Raw genomic sequence first — 19,108 nt, 5'->3', positions numbered from 1 at the left:
GAGGGAACCGGTCCTCCATAAGTAATTGGAGGTTCCACATGGGCAAATATGCCATTTCCACTTCTACCACTAGTCAAAGGAACTTGATCACTAGTAGATTCCCCCTTGTTGGAGTTAGCATCCATCACCTTGTTAGTGGGATCGACCACGTCCAACGGTGCGGTGGATAATTTAAGAACATCAAGGAAATTCTTAGGCATGCCTTTGACCTCGGTCGTCATGGAGGTTTTCAATGTGTCCAAGGCCACATTGAACTCCTCACGAGAGACCGAGGATCCCCCATCAGCCACAGTCAAAGCGGGATTCGCACCGGGGTGCTCCTCCACCTCGTTCGTGGTGTCAACCATACTCTTCGGATAACCAAGAGTGGGATACAACACAATATAGGCTTTCACAAGTAAAGGTAAGAGATAACCAAGAGTGGAGCCGGTGAAGACGAGGATGTGTTATCGAAGTTCCTTCCCGTTGAGAGGAAGTATGTCTCCGTTGGAGCGGTGTGGAGGCAGAATGCTCCCCAAGAAGCCACTAGGGCGACCGTATTCTCCTCGCACCCTCACACAATGCGAGATGTCGTGATTCCACTATTGGTGCCCTTGGAGGCGGTGACCGAACCTTTACAAACAAGGTTGGGGCAATCTCCACAACTTAATTGGAGGCTTGCAACGACACCACGAAGCTTCACCACAATGGAATATGGCTCCGCGGTGACCTCAACTGTCTAGGGTGCTCAAACACCCAAGAGTAACAAGATCTGCAAGGGATTAGTGGGGGAATCAAATTTCTCTTGGTGGAAGTGTAGATCGGGGCCTTCTCAACCAATCCCTAGAAAATCAACAAGTTTGATTGGCTAGAGAGAGAGATCAGGCGAAAATAGAGATTTGATCAACAATGGAGCTTGGGGAGGGAAGAGGTAGGTCTCTTTGGAGAAGAAGACCTCCTTTTATAGGGGGGAACTTATCCAACCGTTACCCCCCCTTTTCAGCCCGCATGGAGCGGAACTACTGCTCAGTCGAGCGGTACTACTGCTGGTGGCAGCGGTACTACCGCGACCCCTAGCGGTACTACCGCGAGACTGAGAGCAAAGGCAACCAAATAGGGAGAGAGGGCTGGGGCGGCACTAGTAGCGGTGGTAGCCACGGTACTACCGCCCACGAGTGGTACTTCCGCTGCTACTGCCGCTACTACTGCCGCACAACCAGACACGAGAGAGACGCCCTCGAATCAAGGCAGTAGCATTGCCGAACCAGGACGGTATTGCTGCCGATGTACCCGAGCGGTACTACCACTGTTGGACAGCGGTACTGCCGCTTGGGGACTATAGGCGGCACTACCGCTAGGGCAGCGGTAGAGCACCTCACAAACCCTACTCCAGTTGAAACAGTAAACTCCAAGGAGATGAAATGAGCTGGGGGTGCAAAAAGGAAGTGTACGTGTTGATTCCACCCTAGCCTATCCAATGCGGACCCCCTCTTGATAGTAGTGTCTCCTACGACTCAAGTCCACCAAACCAAAACGAAGGAATACACCATCTTCACTTGAAGCTCCCAGGGGAAAGAATCGTCTCGCGCCAATGAATGAATATCTGAAATACTCAACGCACAATCACCAAAACTACTTTGAGAGAGACATGCCCTAACATCGCCCCCCTCCTCCTCCTACCTCATCAAAGGTCAATTTCATTTACTGAGACGAGGTCGGGGAACGAGTGATCTGTATGTACGTTCTTTATTTTTCTTGAGAAAGAGCGACCTGTACGTGAAATACCTGAGCACCGGTGAGGGGGAACAAAAGGAAGAAGTAGATGGGCCGGCGCATGGTGGCGTCATCAGGCGTGAACTAAACAAACCAGCGCCGCGGGCACCAATTATGATGTCCTGATGGAACCATACTTCTGGCCTGCAGTATTCCCCCCTTGCGTTTTCACCCCTCTTTTATTTCTTTGTTCTTGTTTTGGTTGTTTTTGTGGTGCATCTTTGCTTGTGTTTTTTTCTTTCCCTACATTTATTCTTCCTACTTTTTCTCATTATTTTCCTTATTTTTGTGCTTTATACTATTGGTGCTCCCATTTTAATTTATTTTTTCATAGTTTTTGGTTTGTTTTTTTAGATGAATGGAATTCTTTTTAAACAGAGTGAATCCTTCTAACTTTAATACATGATGAACATCGTTTCATACATGATGAATGTTTGTAACATAAAACATGAACATGTTCTAAATATACTATAAATATTTTAATGCACGGCGGGCATGTATTAGTAACCGATGAAATTTTTTAAAGTGCATGGTGAATATTTAGAACACGGGGTAAACATGTTCTAATACATGGTGACAGAACTGAAATATACGTGAATACTAATACACGATGAGCTTTAAAACACAAGATAAAAAAATTCTAATAAACAGAATCATTTAAATGAATGAAAACATCAATTACAAATTTTAACATTTTTCAATATGGGATGAATATATTTCAATACATGCTCAACAAATTTGAGTACAACATAAATATTTTTAATCAAAGATGAATATTTTTGTAATAAAAGATAAGAATTTTATGGATAAACATGATAAAACAAAAATATTTTTAAAACCAGTAGAAAAATTGGTTCTAAAATGTAAAAACTGTAACAAAAGGGGTTCTCTGAACCAGGTATTGTGGTTGCTGCCGCTCGGCCGCTGGCCCATGTGTAAAGTGCTATCGATGTATCGACGAGCCCATTGCGCGAGAGCTATATCTTTATTTAACCCAGATGGAAGCTACTCTCCGCTGAAGGCGATAGCTCTCATTGCTGCGTCAGATTTTTTTGTGAGCAGATGCTTCTCTGGAACATTTCAACGTTTCGGTTGTGCCTTCGATGTATTTTTTGTGCTGACATTTTCACCTGTTTCTTCATTTTCTTTATCTTTTTTATTCGGTCTATTTTCTTTTATTTATTTTGTTGATGGTTTACTTTATTTTTAACGGTTCTTCCAATTTTTTTTATTTTTCATCGGTTTTCGTCATTTTTCCTCGGCTTTCACTTGTTTTTTCTCTTCTTCTCTTTCTTCTTTTATCTATTTTTTGGTTCTCTCTCTGTTTTCTTCAATTTTTCTTCTTCCTTTTTTCCCTTTCTTTTTTTTTGTTTTTCTAGGTTTTCAGTACATATTCAACATTTTTTGTATACACGAGGAAAAAAATTATACACATTGAACATTTTACAAAATTTTATAGCTTTTATGTTTACTTTTTCCATACACATTATGTATTTCTGGTATATATCTAATACATTTTTACTAAAGGTTTAACATTTTTAAATGCAGTTGAATATTTATTTTTCAAGTACAAGGTTTACATTTTATAATACATTTTCAAAAAAAATTAAATACATATAACATTTTTCAAATGCTTTATGAACATTTTTCAGTGCAAGATTAACATGTTTTGAATACATAGTCACATTTGTTCTAGAAAAATTTAACATTTTCAAATCCTTGATTGACATTTTTCAAATACTTGTTTATTTTTTTCAAATGCTTGATTAACATTATTTTGAATATATGATCAATTTTTTTCAAACACATTGTATATTTTTTTGTCTTCATTTTTCGTATACATGGTCAATATTTGTTTATACACATTTAATATTTTTCAAATGCATGTTAAAAATCAAAACATTATAGCGCGTATGGTTTGTGTATAAGATCGAAAGTCACTCAACATTTCCAAATTGGGCTTCGTTGTACTTCATAATTGAGCGAGCTGCTGAAACGTTGTAATGTTTGTAGTAGCTTTAAGCTTACAGTACAAAGGGGGTAGAATTTTCAATCATGCTGTGCTGCCTGTACCTCTGTAACATTGTAGCTAAACATATTTTTCCATCAGAAATTGTAGATTAGATCTCAAACCAGTGGACTTATCCAGAGGCATGAACATCCCTCTGTAATAGCTGCTCTCTATATGTTTTTTGTCTTGTGTGATTTCCTTGCGCATGTTGCAAACAATGTGCTTATATTCGACTCCCTTCAAGTTAAATTTTTTTTGTCGAGTGCCCATTTTTGCATCCTGGCAAAGACTTTTCCGGTGCCCAACAGAAGGTTCTTGGCAAATTTCCCTTGTTTGCATGAAGGGTGTAAGGCGAAAATCCTTGGCCAAGTACAATACTCGGCAATGTTTTAACCAAGTCTTAATGGGCCTTCACGAAAAAAATTGGCACACTGCAAAAAAGAAAAAATCCTGTAGTCAGGGACCACCATTCATTTCAAAGGCTCTACAAAATTTACGGGACACACATGGAGCTGTACAGTTCTTACAGTAGGAGCACTACATCACATGTGGTGTTGTTGCTCCATGTGCACAAATTATTTTTATTTATTCTGAAAAATAGGTTCAACCCCAAACTCTGCATCAAGCGATGCTCACAGCCATATTATTATATTATTGAATAACTAGTTGTGTTACCCGCGCATTTGCGTGGCTAGAATTCTCAAATGTGAGCTATGTATCATTAAATCTGAGATATTGGTGTGCCTTTTAGATAGACAGTTGGAATTATAGAAAAGCTTGTAGGCAAAATACACAACAATAAGATGTAGTTAGCATTTGTTTTATTGCCTTATTCTACACATTCCTATTGACATTTAATTATAAGTACTAAAGTGATTGGACTTTAGGCTTATTTCCATGAAGTGTGTGAGGTGATTAGTAAGAACTTTGGTGTGGCAGAAAATAAGATCAATGCCAATAAGGCGTATGACTCAATGTGTATAGTCCTTCAATTTCAAACAAATCACCAACTTTATCTCTTCATTTTCAAAGAACTTCCCAAAAAAACCTAAATAGCATTGCTTGTATTTTAACCTTTCTTTCCCGTATTGCACTACTAAGTACATGTAAATAATATTTTCTTATTCATAAAGTATGACTATCATGTTTTATCTCACTCATTTTTTCATAACTTGTACATAATTTCGTGATTTTGCTTCTTCCATGGTGTTCTACTTTAGAGCACATGTACATCTCTTATTTCTATTCTTTACTCTCGATGTGACAACACCATTTCTCTCGATATGCACAATGTGCTCCTACACATGCGCACCAAGCTGGCATATATATATATATATATATATATATATATATATATATATATATATATATATATATATATATATATATATATATATATATATATAGTTCTTCATACTTGATATCATGGACATTGTACTGGATCCTTATTCATGCATATACTCTTTGATTCTCTCTTGTGCAAACAATTCCAATAGATGATGCACACAAACATCCCAAGAATATTGGCGTCTTATCTTAACATTGGCCATCCATCACGGCGTATTACACGTTACCGAGTGGAAATCAAGTTGCTAGTTTGGCATTTGCTTTTTATTCCATATATATATATATATATATATATATATATATATATATATATATATATATATATATATATATATATATATATATATATATATATATATATATATATATATATATATATATATAATCTGGATGTACACTTCTGTATTTTGGGAATCCATACATCATTGACATCATATGGAGGAATTATGCCGAACTACTTTTTTTGTCATCTCCTCATTTGAATTTCATAGATATAATATATTTGAATCCCTACCCATGATCACTACATATCTTCCTTTTTCTAATTTGTTAATTATGAAGTTTGGTTTTAATGCACTTGATATGGCCAGCGAAAACTAATTGATAATTATGTTAGTATATTTGAATGAAATAGACTTGTGTTATTGGGTTATTTATTTCATTTACTATGAAATAGATTTTTTGCAATAATTCTAACATATACTTATATTTTTTGTCCACTCAATATTCTATAAAATTTGTATGTGTTACGCATTCCAGTAAAAATATAATAATATATTTGCACCACACCACAACCAATGGTGCAAATATTTTAATTAACCTACGTGAGAATAATTTCTACTCCTACTTGATATCCTCTCATCAGTTTCTTCATGTGGAAAAATAGAACCTCTCATCTTCACTCCTTATAATCATACATTGTATTATAATGAGAACCTACACAACGGAATGGTACATGTCTAGATGATGGTTTCATATAAAAAATATATCTGAATCCCAACCCATGATCACTACCTATCTTCATTTTTCTGATTTGTATATGAATAGAGTTTTAGTACTAAATCTCACCACTATTTTCATGTAAGTTAATTATGAAGTTTGGTTTTAGTGTACTTGATATGGCCAGCAAAAACTAATTGATAATTTTGTTAGTATATTTGAATGAAACAGACTTGTGTTATTGGGTGATTTATTTCATTTACTCTGAAATAAATATTTTGCAATAATTCTAATATATACTTATATTTTTTCCACTCAATATTCTAATAAAAATGTATGTGTTACGCATTCCAGTAAAAATATAATAATATATTTGTACCACACCATAATCAACGGTGCAAATATTTTAATTAACCTATGTGAGCGTAATTTCTACTCCTACGTGATATCCTCTCACCAGTTTCTTCATGTGGAAAAATAGAACCTCCCTCATCTTCACTCCATATAATCATACATCGTTTTATAATGAGAACCAACACAACGGAATGGTAGATGTCTAGGTGATGGTTTCATATATAAATTATATCCGAATCCCCACCCATGATCGCTACTTATCGTCCTTTTTCTAATTTGTATATGATCAGAGTTTTGGTACTAGATCTCACCACTATTTTCATGTAAGTTAATTATGAAGTTCGGTTTTAATGTACTTGATATGGCCAGCGAAAACTAATTGATAATTATGTTATTATATTTGAATGAAATAGACTTGTGTTATTGGGTTATTTATTTCATTTACTCTGAAATAGATATTATGCAATAATTCAAATATATACTTATATTTTTTGTCCACTTAATATTCTACAAAAAACGTATGTGTTATGCATTCCAGTAAAAATATAATAATATATGTGCACCACACCACAACCAACGGTGCAAATATTTTAATTAACCTATGTGACCGTAATTTCTACTCCTACGTGATATCCTCTCATCAGTTTCTTCATGTGGAAAAATAGAAACTCTCTCATCTTCACTCCATATAATCATACATCCTATTATAATGAGGACCTACACAATGGAATGGTAGATGTCTAGATGATGGTTTCATATATAAATTATTTCTGAATCCCTACCCATGATTGCTACTTATCTTCCTTTTTCTAATTTGTATCTGAACAGAGTTTTGGTACTAGCACTACTAGGGAAAACCTTATACACAGAATCTTACCAGTAGCGCGTGTTAAAATGAGGCGCTACTGCTGCTTAGCACTAGTGCGTTGACATAAAGGGCGCTACTGCTATCCACTTAGCAGTAGCGCGGCAGGAATAAAACGCACTACTACTATAATTGCCACACCGTTGCCGACATGCTAGGTATAGTAGTAGCGCCCTTATACAAACCGCGCTACTGCTATAAAATTAGTAGCAGCGCACTTTTAGTGTAGGGCGCTACTGCTAAGTTTGAACTTGTCCACAGAACAGGCCCAGCTTAGGAGTAGCGGGTTTGTGAGGACCGCGCTACTGCTACGGATTTTAGCAGCAGCGCGTTTTCGTTTCCCATGCTACTGCTAAAGCTATTTTGACCTAACCCCCCGCGCGGGCTTCCCTCCTCTGCTTCCTCCCCCAATTCCCCACTCTCTCTTCTCCCCCTCGTCGCCTCCACCGGAGCCCCTGCCCTCGCCCTCGCCGGAGCCCCTGCCCTCGCTCTCCGCCACCGTCTCCCTCGACCCGCCTCGCCGCCGTCTCCCCCGACCCCGCCTCGCCGCCGTCTCCCCCGATCCCGCCTCGCCGCGCCTCGGTGCCGCCGTCTCCCCCGACCCCATCTCTTTTTTTTTCTGTTTTTCACTGTAGTTTTTTACTATTGTATAATGTAGTTTTTTTACTGTATTTAGTAAGTGTTTAAAATAATTAGTAAGTAAATTAATAAACTAGTTGAACTAGTTTAGTTTTAGTAAGAACTAGTTGAATTAATACAACTAATGTATTTTTAGTAAGAAAATTAATATAAATAGTTGAACTAGTTTATTTTTAGAAAGAACTAGTTTATTTCTATTTATAGTAAGTTTATATTTAGTAAGAACTAGTTGAATTAATAGAACTAGTTGAACATGTCACATTTGTTGTTATTTTTTTAGTTTAAGCAATTATTCTCGCATCGACGTCCATACCCGTCGTTCGCTATGGTTTTAGTTGTATTAGTGATGTTATATGTATGATACTATTCGGGATGTATTAGTGATAACTTATAGGGTTTTTGTTTTTGCAGAAATCAAGGAGCCCCTCCATCATCCCTGTCGTCATCCCCGTCACCGACCGCCTCCGACCTCGAGGTGAGAACAGACAAACATGTATATCTTGTGTTGCTCAAATAGGATATGTGGTTGCCCAAGTGGCCGGTCATGTTCAGGTTACACCTTCGAGTGGCCTATGTTTTGCCGGAGTGTTGATTAATTTCCGTTTCGGCAAATTTTAGGCGCTCTATATGTCCTGTTTTAGCAAAGGTCATGCCAGAATTTTTCGTGGATTTTGGCATGACTTGTGCTAGAATATGTAGGAAATATCGAGGAGTAATGCACTAGGGGAAGGAGGAGTAACGACCATCACCGACGGTCGCAAATGTCAGAGAGGAATCAGTGAGGGAGAGTTTCCACCATATATGAGAGGACGAAGAATCCCGACTGTTGTCGTGGAGGTAGCTTCTCTTTCATTCCCGTGTGCTAGACAATTTGGTGTAATGCACTCGGGAACGAAAGGAGGAGCTACCATCACCGACGGTCGAATATATATATACCACGTGAGCTGAGAGTTTTGAAGAAAAGACTCGACAGACCGATAGTCAACCCGTGATGAAAATAATGTTCTAATTTAGTTTTTGTGTACATATATTTAATTGTACAAGTTTAATCTTTGAATTATGAACATAGGAAATGTCGTACTCGGACGACGAAAGTCTCCCGGGGGAGTGCGACTGGTGCCACGACGAACGAGGTATGTGCGACAGGTTCCTTGACCTGGACGAAGATCGGCGCTTCAGCGTTAAGCTCGAGGAGACCTTCGATGTTGAAACGGTATGCAACGACGACAAGTGTTTTTTTTTGTAATTATGCACGACTTCAACTATTTCAACGTGTACTTTTCATCTTTTGCAATTCGACTAGCTTATCCCATGCTATGCAAGACGCTATGTCTTGGAGATGATGGGTTTTGAAGACCATGAAAGTATGAAAACGAAGAAAATTCACCTAAGGACCCATCATGGTATGGATTTTGAAGTAAATCTGTATAATTCTGAGAGCGTAACCCATTTTGGTTGCAAGAATTGGGAAGCACTTTGCGAGATGTAGGGTTTTTATGAGGGTATGCTTGTCACCATGGATCTTGGTGATCCTGACACCGCCGAAGACAATTTGGACATTTGGGTCCTTGTTGATACGCTTCCAATTCTTCCCCTATGTGAGCTTCTCCAACACAGTTATTAAGTAATTTATATTGTTTATTTCAAAATAGTTGACAACTTATTACCATTGATAGCTTACTTTCATTCTTCAAAGAATGTGCGGAAGATGGTAGACAGAACCAACTACACCGAAGGCTCTGAGTTAACTTATCAGGAGAAAAGTCATCTGGTCGCATATTGTACTGATCTTGAGAATTACAATGCCTTTTGTCAAACTCCTCCAAATTATTGTCAATATGTGCCACTAGTGCACGTGTTGAACCACGATAACTTCCATGGAGATATCCTGGTAAGATTTTTTACTATTACGACATCCGTGCATCTTTTGCATACTTCTAAAACTGAACTACATTGCTAACTACGAAGTTATTACTATGTTTTTCAACAGAAAATCCCGATGGATTGTGTGCCTCATTTGATGTATCAGAATGGTCGCCTTGATGTTTTGAACATACAGCCAGGTCATCCTACGAGTCTCACCTGTCCATATCAGATTTCCAAAACTGTTGAACACATGGTAATCAAAGAATGGAAAAAATGTATGGACAGTCGTAAGGAGGTTCTTGGAAGCAAGATTGTGCGAAAGGCAAGAATTGGAGACAGGATAATCTCCATTCTCCATAATGGAGAGTCAGGGGCTATCTTATTTTATGCTATTTTACCTAGGAGAAGGTAGTAGGTCCTAGCTAATACTCATGATCATGTGCTAAGGTAGTAGGTCCTAAGATAATGTAGTAAGTCCTATGAGGTACAATATGTTTATGAGAGTTGATGATGATGAGTAGTTGTGATTATGTCTAGTGACCAACTTGTATGTGATGTCTCATTGATGAAAACGATGATCATGAGGAGGTGTTATATGACAATGATGTATTATGATGATAAGTTATTAATGATATGATGATGATGATGATGATATATTATATCATTGGGTGAAAGAACCGTGGACTAGTTTCAAGTGATGTAATAACTCATTATGATGTAAAATCATTCTTTAAATTGCTGCGGTATGAAAACTTGTATAAAGGTGTATGAATACAACATGAAATAAAAAAGAAATACGGAATAATAGTAGTAGCGCGTTTTAGGAGAAGCGCTACTACTAATTACCAGTAGCGCTCATACTACAAAGCGCTGCTACTAAGTCGATATAGCAGTAGCGCAGTCCAACACACGCTACTGCTAACCTTTAGCTGTAGCGCCTTACTAGTAGCGACGCATCCCGCGCTACTGATAGGCTTTAAACACGCGCTACTGCTAGGGTTTCTTGTAAGTTAATTATGAAGTTTGGTTTTAATGCACTTGATATGGCCAGCGAAAACTAATTGATAATTATGTTAGTATATTTGAATGAAATACACTTGTGTTATTGGGTTATTTATTTCATTTACTCTGAAATGGATTTTTTGCAATAATTCCCATATGTACTTATATTTTTTGTCCACTCAATATTCTATAAAAAATGTATGTGTTATGCATTCCATTAAAAATATAATAATATATTTGCACCAGACCACAACCGATGGTGCAAATATTTTAATTAACGTCTGTGAGCGTAATTTCTAGTCCTACATGATATCCTCTCATCAATAATTTCTTCATGTGGAAAAATAGAACCTCTCTCATCTTCACTCCTTATAATCATCACCGTATTATAATGAGAACCTACAAAATGGAATGGTAGATGTCTAGATGATGGACGCATTTTTCACGTACTTTGGATGATTCTAATATTCATGTGATCGGCTTATTATGTTTTTTATATACGGCATTGTGCTTAGCTCGTCGCATGATCCAATTGACACTTAAGTGTGATTTTGCACTTTGTAAACACAATATTATCCGATTGAAACAGATATATCATGTGTATTTTAAATAATCTCTAAAAAATATGTTTTAAGTAAGATCTGTTCTATATTGTATACATAATTTAAATGCATTTTAGGGAATTGTGATGAAACCGCCACAATGATTAAATATAATTTACATGGATTCACCTATTACTACTTCATGTGTGTGGATCACTATGTGTGCTCGGCTCGTCCAGAGTAAGCTACAATGAAGAAAAGCAATCTGTGCACATGCTTGTCTTTTTTCTCCTGATAATGGGCACATGCACGTCTTAAAGGGTGAGACGTGTCTCAATTGAAACTCTTCTTCTATGCATGCTTGACCGCTTCGGCTGGAGCTAGTAATACCATTGGTTGGCCCTTAACGATGAGTTCACTTAAAAAAGCACTTATGATTAGATAAGGCAGGACATGTATATCTCTACTCCCAATGTCTCACTTGGTAGGATAGACTCCACGGTTTCTTTTCGTCTGATTTATTTTCGACTGGTTTATTTTCGTCTGATTTATTTTCGTCTCACCTCCCATCATCAGCGCCTCACGTTGGTGTTTTCATCCTCCCAACAAAAACTTTCCTAACCTTTTCAAACTTTCCCAACCAGACACGCTACAAATGGCAGGAACCGATAGCACATTACCAAACAATAAAATTCAGTTCCATGACAATCAATTCCAAATCATAAATTTCCTAACGCAACGATCCCTGCCTTTTCAGGATGCTGTGCGCCGCCGCCCCTCACTCGCCGCCTCCCGAGGCCATCGGCTGGCGCGCTTCACATGTCGCCCTCCTGGCGCTCCCCACTCCATCACCCTGGTCACGGATAGGAACAAGATTGCGTTGTAGATGGGCTGAGGGAGGAGATGGAGGGTTGAGTGGACTTTGGTGCCTGTCACTGTGCTGCCACCGGATGTCGAGGGCTTGGGCAATGCGCGCTTCTTGCCAGAGGGCATTGCCGCCGCGGCCGCGGCTGCGGCTGTTTCGCGGGAAGTTTCGTCGAGGCATAGGCCATGCGGGACAAGCCACAGGATTGTACTAAAGATTGGTGTGAGTCTTTTTGGGCCCAATGTATTCAAAGTAAATTATGACAACTCGTATCAAGTATATATGCAGCTAGCTACTGTCAGCAACCCATCGTCCACACCCACTGCCATGGCAGCTAAAGGAAAGGAAGGACAGCGACGCTGCCATGACGACCGCTCCACCCCCAACAACCAATCAGGGTGAAGAGCGACAACCGTTGGACTATTTCTGGCCTCTTGCCACCAATCCTGGAGAGCAGGAGCATTTTGAGGGATAGCCTCACTCAGATTTGCCCAAAGAAGCACTGAACTCCAAATGATGGTTACGACACTACAGCCATGAAGAGATGATGAACTGATTATTGTGCAATGTTGTACAAACAGCATGCAACATTATGAGGCAAATCACGCTTAGCTAGATGGTCCGCTGTCGAGACACGCCCCTTGACGACCAGCCAGAAAAAGAGCTTTCATTTTTAAAGGAGCCCCAGCCTTCCAAATGGTGCAAGCAGTACTACACATAATTGATGAAGTGTGCTTTATAAACAGATTTCGCTGAGTAGGTACCTTTAGAATTCCACGACCAGATCCATTTGTCTTCAGCACCATATATGATTTCAACTTCAGAAATCACCTCCCATAAGGTTAAGACCTAATGGAAAATGTGAATATTTATTTTCCCTTTATGTCCTTGATCCATACTGCACTAATCATGGCTTCTGCTACTGTTCTTCTCTCCTGATGACCGGAGGCACGGAATTGAAAACATCTGGTGCGATATCTTCTACTGTGGCGCCGTTGATCCGTTTATCCGTCCAGAAGAAACATCTATTTCCATTGCCTAACTCAACACGAGCAGCAGCATTGAGTAGACGGCTTTCATGATTTTCCAAAGTGTTTAGTAAGATGCTCCATGCACGATTATTTGATGTGCGTGCCTTCCAAGCCCACCGCAACTGAAGCGCGGAGTTCATAATCTTCAGGCCCAAAATGCCTAGTCCTTCGCTCTCTTTTGGACGACAAACCTTTTTCCACCAAGCAGTGTCCGCCATTTACCACATCAGTCCCTTTCCAAAGGAATGCTCTGGGAATTTTGTCAATGGCCTTGAACACCCATGGCGGAGGGTCATGGGACATTAAGTGAAAAATTGGAATGGCTGATAACACCGCTTGGACTAAAATTAACCGGCCACTCTGGTAGAGAAATCATGTACACCAGAGCCCTAATCTGTTTCTCAATGTGGATCAAGCCTTGAAAATCATCCTTACGAAGCTTCTTACAGCTGAGCGGCAGCCCTAAATATTTTATCGAAAGGGGAGCTATTTGACAATTGAGTGTGCTTCCAAAATCTGCAATCTGATCTTCTTCACAAAAAATAGGGGAAAGCGAGCTCTTTCCTAGGTTGCATCTCAACCCAGAAGCATTACCAAAGATGTCCAACAGAAACTTAGCTACAGCTACCTCCTCATGTGTTGCCTTAAGGAAGAGAGTAACATCATCAGCGTAGATGAACATGCGCTGAGGGATAGCAGATCTATTTCTAAAACCACCCAGAATCCCACATTCCTCCGCCTTGTCGAACAGTTTGCATAAAGTGTCCTTGACAATGATAAAAAGCATGTGAGATAGGGCATCGCCTTGCGTGAGACCACGACCATGCCAGAAACTTTGTCCAGGGATGCCGTTCAAAAGAATCCTAGTAAATGTTGTTCTGAGAAGCATAGCAATGCAAGCGCACCATTTTGGTCCACAGCCCACTTTCTGAAGCACTTCAAATAAAATTGCCAGGCCACCGTGTAAAACGCTTTAGCGATGTCTAGTTTAAGCAATACACTCTTGCATTTGCTTTCCTTCAAATGCTTGGCAGATTCCTGGACCATCTTAAAATTCTCATGCAGCAATCGTCCCTTCATAAACGCTCCTTGATTTTCACCTATGATATTTGGCAGTAGAGTCGCCAATCTTCGGGCCAAAACCTTAGAGACAATTTTTGTCAGACTGTGCACTATGCTAATTGGGCGGAAATCATTTGGCAGATAGTTCATTTTGGAAAAATCAATTTTCAACAGGTTGATATGAGATAGATCAGTATTGGTGGATATATAAATACACACGATCATCCTTGCATTGCATAAGCTGAACCGTTGTGACTAGCTCCAATGACTCCAACAAACTTGCAATCATTTAGTCTACATGTCTTAAAATAGATTCATATAGATGTATATCATATGCTGACAAATTGAAGCTAAATTGTATTATACGTCAGTCTAGCACTTGCTACGAATTTAAGCTAGATTATACGGGGCCGGCAACCAGCTCTTTACCTCCAGTTGTATATAAAGTGCAACATGCCCATCAGGGCCGGCCGGCCGGTCATTCTTATTATTTCTTAATCCGAGACGGCAACGTGGCCTCTGTCCGTCCGTTGCAGCATGCCATTATCTGTAAACTAAAAGCCATTGGAGACCGGAATATTACACTGACTGACTTAGTCATACCAACTATTTGAAACGATCAAATCTTGATGATATATTATTAGGATCATGATGGTAACAGACTTTTCTTTGTTGACAGATGGTAAACTCTGCATCAAGATAGATATATATACGTTGAAGGTTGTGCTGTCGGATGGAGATATTATTACCACAGCATTTGCAATACCCACATGACCAAGTAAGCTTGTATAGATATGGAAAAGACCAGGCAAATGCGACTTGGAAACCAGACCAAGATCGCAAGATGACCAAAACAATAGGGGTCATTGCCATGAGCTTGCTATGCTCACTTGTTGCTGTCCAATTGATTGTTCCAGTGAGCGCCGCCGGTGATGAGGCCGCTTTGCTTGCTTTCAAAGCACAGCTCAGCCATGGGGACTCGCTGGCCTCCTGGAACACCAGCGCCAGCTTCTGTAGCTGGGAAGGCGTGACGTGCCACCGCAGGCCGGCACGGGTGGTGGCGCTGAGATTGAATGGCACCGGGATTGCCGGAGCACTCTCCCCGGCCATCGGTAACCTCACGTTCCTTCGGATGCTCGACCTCAGCTTCAACTCGCTCCACGGGGACATCCCGGCAAGCCTTGGCCGCCTCCGCCGCCTACGGAGCCTTCACTTGTATGACAACTCGTTCTCAGGCACGTTACCAGCAAACCTGAGCTCGTGTGTCTCCATGATTGACATGAGACTGGACAACAACACGATTGGCGGGTACATCCCAACTGAGCTTGGTGAGAAGCTCACGTACCTGGCACGGATCACACTGAGAAACAACACCTTCACAGGGACCATCCCCTCTTCGCTGGCCAATTTGTCCCATCTACAGTCCCTCGACCTCTCTACTAACCAGCTCGTGGGCTCTATCCCACCGGCGCTCGGTAGCATCCAGAGCATGCGGTATTTCAATCTCGCCCGAAACAATATCTCTGGTATGCTCCCACCATCTCTCTACAACTGGTCATCACTGGAATTTTTGTACGTAGGGTTTAATATGCTTTACGGAAGCATTCCGGATAATATCGGGAACAAGTTCCCCAAGATGAAAGCTCTAAGCTTGTCTTCTAATAACTTCATTGGAGTCCTCCCTTCATCACTATCCAATATGTCTGATCTCACAATACTTGATCTCTGGAAAAATAAATTTAGGGGGTACGTCCCTCCCACATTAGGGCGGCATGGAGCTCTCCAACAACTGACCTTGGTTGACAATAAGCTTGAAGCAGATGACAACAAGGGGTGGGAATTCATAACTTCTTTGGCAAACTGCAGTCAACTAGAGAGGTTGGAACTCGGCATCAATTCTTTTCGAGGACAGCTACCTGCTTCAATTGTGAACCTCTCAACCACTCTCTACGACTTATACATAGCAGACAATAGGGTCTCTGGGGTCATTCCTACAGACATAGGAAATTTGGTCGGTCTCAGAAGGCTTATAATAGCAAATACTTCCATATCCGGAGTGATTCCAGAGAGTGTTGGCAAGCTACAGAACTTGATAAATCTAGGCTTGTACAATAATAGCTTGGTCGGCCTTATACCTCCCACGCTAGGAAACCTTTCACGGTTGACTAGGCTTTATGCAGACAATGGCAACTTGGAGGGGCCAATTCCAGCAAGCCTGGGAGAGTTGAAAAACCTCTTTGTACTTGATTTGTCAAAGAATTACCATCTTAACGGTTCAATACCAAGAGAGATTTTGAAATTACATAGCCTTTCTTGGTATTTGGACTTGTCATACAATTCCCTTTCTGGACTCATTCCTAGTGAAGTTGGTAGCTTAATAAACCTTAACCGACTTACTCTATCAGGGAACCAGTTTTCTGGTAAGATACCCGACAGTATTCAAAATTGCATAGTGTTGGAATGGTTATCATTAGACAGTAATTTGTTTGAGGGAAGCATACCTCGACCATTGACATATATAAAGGGGCTCAGTAAACTGAACCTGACCATGAATAAGTTCTCTGGTAATATCCCAGCTGCCCTCGGAAATATTAGAAACTTACAGGAACTGTACTTAGCACACAACAACTTATCAGGGTCAATCCCAATAGTTCTACAAAATTTGACATCTTTGTCTCAACTGGATATATCCTTCAATAATTTGCAAGGGGAGGTGCCAAACAAAGGTGTTTTCAGAAACATCACTTACTTAGCAGTCACCGGGAATATCAATTTGTGTGGTGGTACAACTCAACTTCATTTGGCTCCATGCCCCAGAAGCTCGTTAAGAAAGACCAACAGAAAGATGCAAAAGTCTCTTGTAATTTCCATAGGGACAGCTGGAGCAATCTTGTTGTCACTTTTAGTTATTCTTCTTGTTTGGATACTTGTCAAGAAGCTCAAACCAAGTCAGAAGAGATTAGAACAAAAATCAATTTTTGATGACCATTATAAGAGAATCTCATATCATGCATTATTGAGGGGAACTAATGAATTTTCAGAAGCCAACTTACTTGGGAGAGGAAGTTATGGTGCGGTCTATAAGTGTGTTTTGGACAAGGAAGAAAGACCATTGGCTGTCAAGGTATTTAATCTTGGTCAATCTAGGGATTCCAAGAGTTTTGATGCCGAGTGTGAGGCTATGAGAAGGATACGACACCGTTGTCTCGTTAAGATCGTTACTTCTTGTTCGAGCGTCAACCACCAAGGTCACGAATTCAAGGCATTGGTTTTTGAGTTCATGCCAAATGGTAACTTGGATTGTTGGCTTCATACAAAATCTCAAGAGCCCACTACAAACAACAGGCTCAGCCTCCTCCAAAGGCTTGATATTGCTGTTGATATCATGGACGCAGTAGAATACCTGCACAACTACTGTCAACCATTGGTGATCCATTGCGATCTTAAGCCAAGCAACATACTTCTTACCGAAGACATGAGCGCACGAGTTGGAGACTTTGGCATTTCAAGGATCCTTCAAGAAAATACAAGCGAGGGAATGCATACTTCATATAGCTCAACTGGAATTAGAGGTTCCATAGGCTATGTTGCTCCAGGTGACCGAAACTCTTCTAATCTTATATTTTCAGTTTTCACTTGAATATGGAGAAGGCTCCATAGGCTATGTTGCTAACCATGATAGTTCGCATAACTGCAGAGTACGGAGAAGGCTCCATGGTCTCAACAGCTGGTGATATTTATAGTCTTGGCATATTGCTGCTTGAGATGTTCACCGGGAAGAGCCCAACAGAAGGAACATTCAGAGATTTATTGGATCTGCATAAGTTTGTCGAGGATGCTCTTCCAGATAGGTCCATGGAGATAGCTGACCCAACAATCTGGCTGCACAACGGAAAGAATGTTAACACTACCAGTATTAGAATGCAGGAGTGCTTGGTTTCAGTCTTCAGGCTTGGCCTCTCATGCTCAAAGCAACAGCCTCGAGACCGAGCACTGACGAGAGATGCAGTGGCAGAGATGCACACTATTAGAGACGACTACCTCAAGTTTATAGCGGAGCATCAAGGACAATAGAAGACTCAACTCGAGAAATTCAGAACAACTTCGAGTAAACCAGCTGGTACGAGACATGATTCTATATAATAATAAATGCATGCATTGTTTAATTTAGTAATTGTTCTCAGAGCTATCTATGTCTTTACAGCTGTATGAAATAAATGCAGAACCCTGGTGTTCTGCAATAACATCACTAGAGCAAGATGAAATGATTGACAAGCACCGCGATACTGATCCAATGTGGTTTCCAGAAATGTTTAAGGATTGGTAGTGTCCGGATTTCTTGCATCACTAGAGCAAGTTTTAGAGAGTTTCATAAATGAAGCAGTGTACTTGTTTTTCCATTATCAAAACTGTACACATGGAGGCAACATTACAGAATTTTTTCCATTTGATGTTAAATCTTCTTTTTGTTAGAAGTATAAACGTGATTAGCTAGAGATAAGGAGATAGAGATAGACTTAGTTTAAACACACAATATCTTGCCTTGTACTCCAAGCCTCTTCTACAGTCGCCATCTGGTTCCACACCGGTGTGGACAATGCATGTTGAGGTCGCTACAGTCGCTCGGTTCTGCGATGGAGCGCTTGATGTAGATCCGTGCAGGCGGTTGGTGTAGATGACCCACTCCCAGCTGATGCGGGAATCACGCATGCATCTTCCAGTTTCTTGCTGCATGCCTGATTGCCTGTACAGGCCTTGTGCGTGTATATCTCTTCGTTCTGCATACGCAAATCAAGGAAGATTAGATCGGACCAGCGTGCCGCCCCCCCGGTG

General features: G+C 40.3%; 1 protein-coding gene across 1 annotated transcript; it reads left to right on the top strand.

Annotated features, from left to right (window-relative positions):
• Positions 1 to 15,146: 15,146 nt before the first annotated feature.
• Positions 15,147 to 18,349, top strand: LOC123142273 (receptor kinase-like protein Xa21). Its single transcript, XM_044561260.1, has 4 exons — positions 15,147 to 16,021; positions 16,142 to 16,988; positions 17,211 to 17,871; positions 17,973 to 18,349. Exons 1-4 carry the CDS (start codon positions 15,147 to 15,149, stop codon positions 18,347 to 18,349), a joined length of 2,760 nt encoding a protein of 919 aa, XP_044417195.1.
• Positions 18,350 to 19,108: the final 759 nt, after the last annotated feature.

This window comes from Triticum aestivum, chromosome 6D (assembly GCF_018294505.1).
Source record: "Triticum aestivum cultivar Chinese Spring chromosome 6D, IWGSC CS RefSeq v2.1, whole genome shotgun sequence".
NCBI lineage: Eukaryota > Viridiplantae > Streptophyta > Magnoliopsida > Poales > Poaceae > Triticum > Triticum aestivum.
Note: the sequence above shows the minus strand (reverse complement) of the source record. Positions and strands in the feature narration are given on the sequence as shown.